General features: G+C 40.9%; 1 protein-coding gene across 1 annotated transcript; it reads left to right on the forward strand.

Moving 5' to 3' along the window:
- Positions 1-172: 172 nt before the first annotated feature.
- LOC115083570 (oocyte zinc finger protein XlCOF6-like) lies at positions 173-4,288 on the forward strand (the record flags this gene model as incomplete). Its single annotated transcript, XM_029587468.1, has 2 exons — positions 173-227; positions 2,085-4,288. Coding segments are annotated over exons 1-2 (2,238 nt in total), but the record flags the coding sequence as incomplete, so codon positions are not given.
- Positions 4,289-10,604: the final 6,316 nt, after the last annotated feature.

Genomic DNA, 10,604 nt, shown 5'->3' on the forward strand with positions numbered 1-10,604 from the left:
AAATCTGTAATTTCTTGGGGAAGAGGAGTCCTAGTGTCCTCTTTTCCATGATAAAATGTTAGAATAAATCCAGTTGAGATGTCTCTGCTTTGTGTTTCAGGTGCGGGTGATGTTTGAGGACATCGCTATCTATTTCTCCCAGGAGGAGTGGGGGTATTTAGATGAAGGGCAGAAGGAGCTTTACAGGGAGGTGATGAAGGAGAATTATGAGACCCTCATCTCCCTAGGTAAAAATTGCATTATCTGCATGTTTAGCGAACTCGAGGGCTGATTTATTGAAGGTCGTTTATGACTTTTCTCCTGACTCCAGCTCCAGCATTGCTCTGGGTCTGAGCTGGCACCTAAGATTGGTTGTTTGGATCTTTTCACGTGAGATCTGTCCCTGTGAGGCAGTCTAGAAATTTATCTCAGATGTCTTACATGAGGCACCTGCTGGGGAGCATCCACAGTTTCTCAAGGGACTTGACTGAGCCCTCAGCAGCAGGCCCAGGACTACTGATCCCACCTGCCCGGATACAGAACTGAATGGGCCAAATTTTAAAAGCGTTACTCGCACTAAAAGATAAATACGTGGTCGCACGTGAGCGACATGAATTTCAAAAGCTGCTAATTACTTGTTCATGCTAAAAAGGGGTGGGGCTAGCAGTTAAGTGTGTAAATCCAGTGGCTGCTGCTCGTGGCACACTGTTAGCTGTGTATATTTCCTGCTGCTCCTGATGATGTGTAAGTCCACAGAAATCACTTTTTAGGACTAACACGATAGGGTGAGGGGGGTCTTGTTCAACTGGGGGGAGTACAGGATGAAGAACTAGAAGGGTCTTGATGACCTTGAGATGGACTGGAAAAACTGGTGGGCTAATGGGTAAAACTTGGACTGTGTTTAACCTGAGCATGTTTTAAAATCCTCTTCCCTGCATGTGTTAAAGCCGACAAATTCTTAAGGAAGAAATGTGCTTTACATCTGCTCGTTTACACGTGCTAGGCGTATTTTACATCTTACACACGTACTTGTGCACATAATTTAAAACTCCAGCATATCTTTGCTCACTCACCCCCACATGCACTTACGGTCGCATGCATTCTTGTTTTACAATTAGCTGAATATGAACAGCAGGATACAAGAGGTCTGAGCTTGCTTCAATGCTGTCATTACCCCGTGACATACTTAGCCTTGCACTGATATAATAGGGAGGTTTCAGCTTGTCTGCATGCTTCTAGCTGTCTCATTTTTCCCTTCTCCTCTACCTATGCAGCCATTGTCCTTCCTCTTCTTGACGCTAACCCTACCCAATCTCATTCCCCATTTCTTTCCTTTGGGAACATCAGGTGCACTGTCAGCCTCCCATATTCTCCACCTCCTCGGCTATTCTGTCTTCTGCCTTGTCCATTCCTCTTGCCCTAAGAGAATCTCACTGTCTTCACACCTGCCCTTCTCTGGATATCAATCTCAGCCCTGTCTTTCTGTGGCAACTCTCATCCTTCCCCTCCAAGCTTATCCTACCCCCCTCCTCCCTCTTCTCTCCCTCTCAGATGTTATCTATGGAGTATCTGGTTTTTTCCAGCAACCTCGCCTACGTTCCTGACTTCTTATCTCTCATTCTCTCCATCTTCTCTCGCTTCTGTGTTTATCTGGCTGTTATTTTTTTACATTGTTACAGTTTTCATCTCCTACACTTCCATGAGATAATTCCAGGCATCCACCACACTTTCTGTGAAAACAAAATATCTCTTGATATTATTCCTAGTCTCTCCCCTTGGAACTTTATATCATGACCTTTGCTCTACAAATTATTTTCCATTCAGCGAATTTTACTTCTTGAGCATTATTACCTTTCAGGTATGGAAGTGTCTCTATTATATCTCCCTTTCTCCTCTCCTCTAGGTTATACATATTTAAGAGCTCATCTCATAAGGCTTTTGGTGCCAACCCCATTTTTAGATGGTTTTCATGGTCACTAGTGGTTGGTCAGAAATGCGCAGCTCTATCACTGTGTGACACTGCCAGAGCAGTGATTATAGGAGCAGAAACCCAGATCCATTTGCATGGTCACTAATGCATGATTAATGTCTTCTTCTATCACCAGCAAGTGATGAGATCACACAGCACATAAAGGAGGAGAATCGAGAAGAACATCCTATGGAAGAACAGCTGATCCCAAGAGAATCAGGAAATGGTTTTAAGGATGTTTCACAGGGGACTGAGAGGAGAAACACAAGGAATAGACAGCAGGAGTCAGAGAAGAAGCAGACAGACTCTGCAGGAGACTCACGGGATGCAGTCACTGCGTGTGAGATGGAGGTCAAAGTCATCCCTGAGCAGCAGAGACAAGTGAGCACAGAGAGACCCTGCCAGAGGATTAACAGTGATCAAAAGACTGCAGTCCTTCACCAGAGGGAGGGGAAAGGGAAGAAATCCTGTGGTAAAAGCTTTGGTAAGGAATCACATTTAATATTACACCAGAATGCCCACCCCCTCCACACACTATTTCTATGCAATAAGTGTGGGAAAAGCTTCAGTCAGAAGAAAAATCTAAATGTGCACCTAAACATACATAAACCAGAGCCACCATTCCCCTGCAATGATTGGAGGAAAAGTTTAATTAGTAAGTATAAGATAAAATTACATTATAAAACCCACACTGGAGCGAGACCCTTCTTTTGCACTAAAGGTGAAAAATGTTTTGTTAGGAACAAAAACCTCACGCAACACCAGCCAATCCACACTGGAATCAAACCATTTACCTGCACGGAGTGTGGGAAAAGCTTCTGCATCCACACAGGAGAGAGACCATTCTCTTGTACTGAATGTGGAAAACATTTCATTAGTAAATCATGCCTCTCCGAAAACCAGAAAATCTACAAAGGTGAAAGGCCATATATGTGTACCGAATGTAATAAAAGCTTCCCTATGAAGGGTACTCTCACAGAACACATGAGAATCCAAAAAGCAAAGCGACCATTCTCATGTACTGAATGTAATAAAAGATTCACTGAGAAGAGAGACCTTCCAAAACACATGAGAATCCAGACAGGGGAGCGACCATTCTCATGTAGTGAATGTAATAAAAGCTTCCCTATGCGGGGTGCCCTCACTAGTCACATGAGAATCCACACAGGGGAGCGACCATTCTCATGTAGTGAATGTAATAAAAGCTTCCCTGTGAAGAGTACCCTCACAAAACACATGAGAATCCACACAGGGGAGCGACCATTCTCATGTAGTGAATGTAATAAAAGCTTCCCTGTGAAGTATGCCCTCACAAGTCACATGAGAATCCACACAGGTGAGAGACTATTCTCATGTAGTGAATGTAATAAAAGCTTCTATAGGAAGAGTACCCTCACAAAACACATGAAAATCCACACTGGTGAGAGACTATTCTCATGTAATGAATGTAATAAAAGCTTCATGCAGAAGTATGCCCTCACAAGTCACATGAGAATCCACACAGGTGAGCGACCATTTTCATGTAGTGAATGTAATAAAAGATTCACTCTGAAGGGTGCCCTCACAAGTCACATGAGAATCCACACAGGGGAGCGTCCATTCTCATGTAGTGAATGTAATAAAAGCTTCCCTGTTAAGAGTGCCCTCACAAAACACATGAGAATCCACACAGGGGAGCGACCATTCTCATGTAGTATATGTAATAAAAGATTCACTTGGAAGGGTGCCTTCACAAAACACAGGAGAATCCACACAGGGGAGCGACCATTCTCATGTAGTGAATGTAATAAAAGCTTCCCTGTGAAGAGTGCCCTCACAAGTCACATGAGAATCCACACAGGGGAGCGACCATTCTCATGTAGTGAATGTAATAAAAGATTCACTGAGAAGGGTGCTCTCACAAAACACATGAGAATCCACACAGGGGAAAGACTATTCTCATGTGGTGAATGTAATAAAAGCTTCCCTGTGAAGTGTATCCTCACAAGTCACATGAGAATCCACACAGGTGAGCGACCATTCTCATGTAGTGAATGTAATAAAAGCTTCCCTGTGAAGTGTATCCTCACAAGTCACATGAGAATCCACACAGGTGAGCGACCGTTCTCATGTAGTGAATGTAATAAAAGCTTCCCTGTGAAGAGTGCCCTCACAAGTCACATGAGAATCCATACAGGGGAGCGACCATTCTCATGTAGTGAATGTAATAAAAGCTTCTCTGTGAAGAGTGCCCTCACAAGTCACATGAAAATCCACACAGGGGAAAGACTATTCTCATGTAGTGAATGTAATAAAAGATTCACTCTGAAGGGTGCTCTGACAAGTCACATGAGAATCCACACAGGGGAGCGACCATTCTCATGTAGTGAATGTAATAAAAGATTCACTCTGAAGGGTGCCCTCAAAAAACACATGAGAATCCACACAGGGGACTGACCATTCTCATGTAGTGAATGTACTAAAAGCTTCCCTGTGAAGTGGGCCTTCACAAAACACAAAAGAATCCACACCAGTGAGAGACTATTGTCATGTACTGAATGTAATAAAAGATTCACAGTGAAGGGTGCTCTCACAAAACACATGAGAATTCACACAGGGGAGCAACCATTGTCAGAGAAAAGATAGAAACATAGAAATGATGGCAGAAAAAGACCAAATGGCTCATCCAGTCTTCCCAGCAAGCTCCCACACTTATTTTCTTTTTTTTTGTATGAACAATTTTATTGGTGTAAAACACATAATAAACAATACAGATCATCTGGATAATCTCAGTCTCGTTATTCACCACAAAGTTTGATATCCTTTTCCCCCCTCCCTTCTACACATATAGGGGCAGATTTTACAATCTACGCGTTGGTGTAGATTTGTTTGTGCAACCCAGCGCAAACAAATCTATGCCCGATTTTATAATATGTGTGCGCATGTTATAAAATCCAGGGTCGACGCGTACAGGGGGTGCACAATTGTGCTATCTGCGTGCGCCGAGCCGCACAGCCTGCCTCTGTTCCCTCTGAGGCCGCTCCGAAATCGAAGCGGCCTCGGTGGGAACTTTCCTTCCACCCCCATGCACCTTCCCCTGCACCCCCCTGCACCTTCCCCTCCCTTCCCCTACCTAACCCACCCCCCAGCCCTACCTAGAACACCACCTTACCTTTGTTGCAGAAGTTACGCCTGCCTCCAGGCAGGCATAACTTACGTGCACCAGCGATGGCCGGCCCGCGATCCCGGGAACAACGGGAAATAGCTGTTGTGCCTGGAGGCTCAGGCCACGCCCCCGCCTGGAACGTCCACACCCCACCCCTTTTTGCAAGCCCCAAGACATACTAGCATCCCAGGGCTTGCGCGTGCCGCAGAGCCTATGCAAAATAGACTCGGCACGCGCAGGGGTTTTTTTTAAAGGGTTACACACATAACTTATGCGTGTAACCCTTTTAAAATCCGCCCCATACTGTTGAACGGGATCATAAAACATGTTAAAATCCTAAACTTACCCTGCTTGGTTTTCCTCCCCAGAGATAGCCAGTGATGAAACAGACTTTCAGTTTCAAAACATAACATTTATTAAGTAGCTTAAAGATCTTATAAAACCTGGCAGTCTTTGTTCATTTCATTGCAAGCATACAAAAATCAAGATAGCGGAACAATAAGGAATTAGATTGTGTTTCCTTACGGGAGTAAAGGAGCCCAATTTTACAGAATATACTGTTCTATGAGCAATGCCAATTACTCAATGTTTTAAATTTGCATTACCTTATACACTGATAAACATGGCTCGACGCCCCCCCTTGCTCATCCCCTATGTCAGCTGGTAATTTTCCTTCATGCGCCTTTCACGTTCTGCTTAGTACTTTGTTTTGTTTCTTATACCTTTCTTGGCACCTTCCTTATCACATCTATTTCTGCACTGATGCCATTCTCAGCCTTGGGCTGACAATTACATTTTTCTCTTTTCAGGCCTTATTCCAGTTACTTAACATGAGATAGTATTTTCTTAAAGCAGCAATTAACAAATAACCTAAATCTCTTCATTCCCCTCTTGATGTTTGCAGACAATCATCACACTCAGGGTCATGCGACTGTCTTAGGTTGTCAGAGGGCGTACTCTGATCTTACCCGTTATTGTCAACATGACTCATCCTGAGGAGGTCTCTTTCCAGGGAAGCTGCTGTATCAAGAGAAGCATAGAGGTTCTGTGTCATACTTGACCTCTGAATGTTGACTGCATTCAAAGTGATAGGAGATGTTGTTTTAGGCCCCAAAACAAAAAACAGATAGACAAACAAATTCATACTGCTATCACAACTAAAAGAAGAACCAGAGCAAACCACAAGAATCCCTTGCAATTTCTCCTATGGATGTCAGCCAGTTTACCAGTTGTTCCCACCAAATAGACCAGATCCATAACTAATTCAGAATTATCAACAGAAACACAACTTGTCCTTTTACAATAGCACATACTTCACTTTGGGATAATTACAGATAATCATTTGTGCATTTGGCTGAGATCATTCATTAATTAGTTAAAAGCATATTCAGACTCATAAACTATAACTTCTAAAATTGGCTTGTAAGCACTGTATTTTTTTTAATCCCTGTAACAAATGAAATGACACCTATAATGACTAAACCTACATTTTGGCCTTCAGGAAGTAGGGAGGGTTTATTAGGATTTAAGGAAATGTAACGACTGTTGCAATTCTCTCTGCAATCAGGAATAATTAGAAAAAACATTTGGAATTACAGACAAATTCAGATAATGTGTGTGTACGGTAAAACACTTGCACCGAAGTGCTCAGTATGCTTTGTGTCCACATATAAAATAATGTCTTTGTAGGGCTACTAAACCACCTGGGCAAGTCCCTGCACAGGAAAGTGAAGAAATTCAGTAAAAAAATAAAACAAGAAATAAGGGAGAAAGAATTATATACCCCTCTTGATCCCTGAGAGCTGAGTCAGTAAGTAAATGCATATATGTATTAAAAGACATAGGATTGGAAAATGCTGCAAAACATTTGGAATGTAGGGATTAATAAAACTGCATTAATTCAGACTGTTAATAATGATGTCTGCAAATAGGTACCTAACCAGGTACTGGCTTGGTAGATAAAAATATTTTTGTTATGACAATCAGTTATCACATGTCAAATAACGGGACATTGACTCATAAAACGAAGGAAAATAGCATCTAGGTAAGGCATAGAGCAAAACAAACATGAGAAAATCAGGCAAGAATTGTAAATATTTCAGTTCATATAATGAAGGGTGCAAGATGACTTCTGTGGCAAAGGATGGAAAGGATGGGATGATTTACAGTTCTCCCAGAATGGTGTGTTTCTTTCTTTTGACATCGACGCATAGCCTCTTAATTCATTATTAAGTTAAAAAAAACCTAATATAAAAGTAAAACAAATTCAAATTAATCAATGAGAAGATTCCATCATGGCTATAATTCCTAATATTCCCACTTTATTATTAGGTAACAATGAATAGTCCAAACCACAAACAACTTAAGTGTTCAGACATTACATAGAAACATAAATTTCACTGAACTGCCACACAAATTAATTCATTGCACAAAAGACAAAGAACAATTAACACATATTTGAACTAAAAAACCAGACCAAAAAATGTTTGGGAAGTGTTTGGAGTGTCTGGATCAATCCAGAACCAAACAAAGGTCAGAATTAAAATAGATCTGTTTAAAAATGAAATTTATTTATTTATTTATTTCGAAGTTTTTTATATACCGCGGCACGTTAATAACATCACCTAGGTTCACAATCAACAGTAAATCAGCAACAAGCTTTACATTCGAAAAGAGAATAAACTCATGTGTACATAATAAATCAATTAAGAACAAATTAATGACATAGTTAAGCACTAATCAAATTAACTTAAAGATAATCATAATCAATTGATAATAATAATAATATAATCAAAATCAAACTGGGAAATCAAACTGGGAAAAAATGTCAACTTCAAGCATGACATCTTCCATGGCAGGAAGGCTGTCAATCTGGAAAACATAAAATCTGGCATATGACAAAATTAAGGTAATGGGCAATTCATATACAATTTAATAAAATCAATTTGGATTTGCCTGGGGGGTGCTTTAGATGTGCTGGTGTGATGACCAAACCTTTGGAAGCTTTACAATGGCCAGAACCCTGACTGCTGAGATCATCCCCCACCGATGATACCATGCCAAGGAATTCTCGCAACTTTTTCTCAATGTCCCTCTGTACTTTCAAAACAGTCTCAATCCATTTCCTTTTAATTAACATTACCATGCCATCACCTACTCCATCAGACACACATACACACACCTTCAAAACAACTTAGCAGTAACGCTCTATTTAAACAAACAAAACTCTTTCCAAAAAAAGGAAGAGCCTATTCAACCCTGCATTCCCTGCACTGGCAAGACACAGATTTTTATTCACTGTAAATGAACCTAAACATTCTTGCTAAATCAAGGCTATTATTATTCTCAATATCTTTTAATTCCTTGCCAATCTGTTTTAAACTAAACAAACAAATTCCTGTTTTTAACTAACAGATCAATTCATTAAAATGGAGTTTTCTCCTCTGTTTATGCCTTCTTCTGAGAAACGCTTTTCTGCATTCCTCCACTAGCCCCACCTTTCTCACGCTCTGCTGCCAACTCTTTAACTGCCTGTGTCCTTTCAAGTTTTAAACTTTACCACTAGTAATTAACTCCCTAAGGGATTCTTAAACTATATATCTTTTTCTGATAATAAATTAAATACCCAGAGCCTTTCAAAATCTAGTTATATGAAAATTGCTTCAGATGAGCACATTTTGCACAAACATGTTTCACAATAGAACAGGAAGCAGGAGTTTCAATAGATAATATCCAAAACAAAGGCAAATAATTAAAATGCTTTCTTTTTAAGTCTAGTCACCTGGGAAGATGTTTTCATTTACTAAAGAAACTACTGTGAATATTTTACCTAAAGAAAGAAATCCTAATCTGTTCCAACCACGGGATTTTTACTATATTACAGCAGAAAAGTAAAAGTAATCTTATCTCTGTATAAACAGTTTCAAACGTCCGCTCCATTCACAGAGAAAGACACCCGGAAACTAACTGCATGTTTCACTTCATCCAGCCATATAGATTCTTTCCCGAAACAACCAAGAGAACCGAGGCTGAGAAACTACAGTCTTCAAACAAAACTAGCTATTATGGACAACATACAAATCTTGTTACAAACTATAAAAACAGACGGTAAATGTAAGGTTCCCTGCACTTTTGCCGTTTATGGATCCCTGCTTTTAGTGAGTGAGCACTCTTTTTGTATGCACATTCAAAAGGAATTGGAAAATCCCTGGTATGTTTATCAGAAGAAGAGAAGAAGTTGTTGAATCAGCTTATATTAGATGCATGCGCAGTTCGTCCTTTACAGAATTTTGATTCCTCCATTCCAATAGATTTATGGGTAACCCATGGTTACTATTTATTTATTTATTTATTTATTTATTTATTTGCTTTTATATACAGACATTCGTTGGGGTACATCACATCAGTTCACATTGTAACAGGATAATAGCATGACGGAAGTCATACCATTTTTACATTGTAACATTAAAACATGCGTAGGAACAGTTTAACAATGAAACATAGGTTAACAGTTTAACAAAGAAACATAGGTTAACAGTTTAACAGTGAAACAAAGTGGGACGTAGGGACAGTGTAAGTACATAGTAACAGTTGAGGAGAACTTTATACCTGGTGGGGTTTTTTGTTTTTTTTTAATGTCTTAATTGTTATATAAGGTGAGGCTTTCTTGTGGGGTGAGGGAGGACAGAGGAGTGGGTGGGAGGGGAGGAGGAGTTAGGTCGCTAGTTGGTAGGCTTTCTGGAACAGCCATGTTTTCAGATGTTTTTTGAATGTTTGGAGAGAGGGTTCCAGTCTGAGGTAGGGGGGTAGCTGGTTCCAGAGGGTAGGACCGGCTACAGAGAAGGAGCGTTGGCTAGTGGAAGACAGGTGGGCGAGTTTTGTGTGTGGAATGACCAGGAGGCCTGTGTTTTGGGAGCGAAGTCATTTCTGGCTTTGATGAAGTTGGGGAGGGTTTTTGGACCATTTGGCTTTATGGATGTTGATGGTTTTGTGTAATATAGTGAGTGTTTTGTATTGAGATCTGTGTGAGATGGGGAGCCAGTGTAAGGCTTTTAGAGTGTAGGGGTAATGTGGGAGGATCGGTTGGAGTTTGTGAGGGATCTGGCTGCGGCGTTTTGGAGTAGTTGAAGTGGTTTAGTGGTAGAGGTGGGTAGACCGAGGAGGAGGGAGTTGCAGTAGTCAAGCTTCGATAGTATGAGGGATTGGAGAACTGTGCGGTAGTCGTGGTGGAAAAGAAGTGGTTTGAGCTTCTTGAGGATTTTTAGTTTGTAGTAACCTTCTTTGATTGTGTGGTTGATGTGTTTCTTCAAGTTGAGGGATGAGTCAAGGTGGAAGCCTAAGTCTCTTATCTCGTCGGAAAGAGTGGAGGGTGGCTGGTTGGGGGGGCTGTCATTGCTGGAGTTGGAAGTGTTTTTGTTGGATAAGAGGAGGATTTCGGGTTTTTTGTGGTTGAGGGTGAGTGATATCTGTGTGAGGAGATTTGATATTTGTAAGGAGAGCGAGGTCCAGAGG

The sequence above is a fragment of the Rhinatrema bivittatum genome, chromosome 2, assembly GCF_901001135.1.
Source record: "Rhinatrema bivittatum chromosome 2, aRhiBiv1.1, whole genome shotgun sequence".
Lineage (NCBI taxonomy): Eukaryota > Metazoa > Chordata > Amphibia > Gymnophiona > Rhinatrematidae > Rhinatrema > Rhinatrema bivittatum.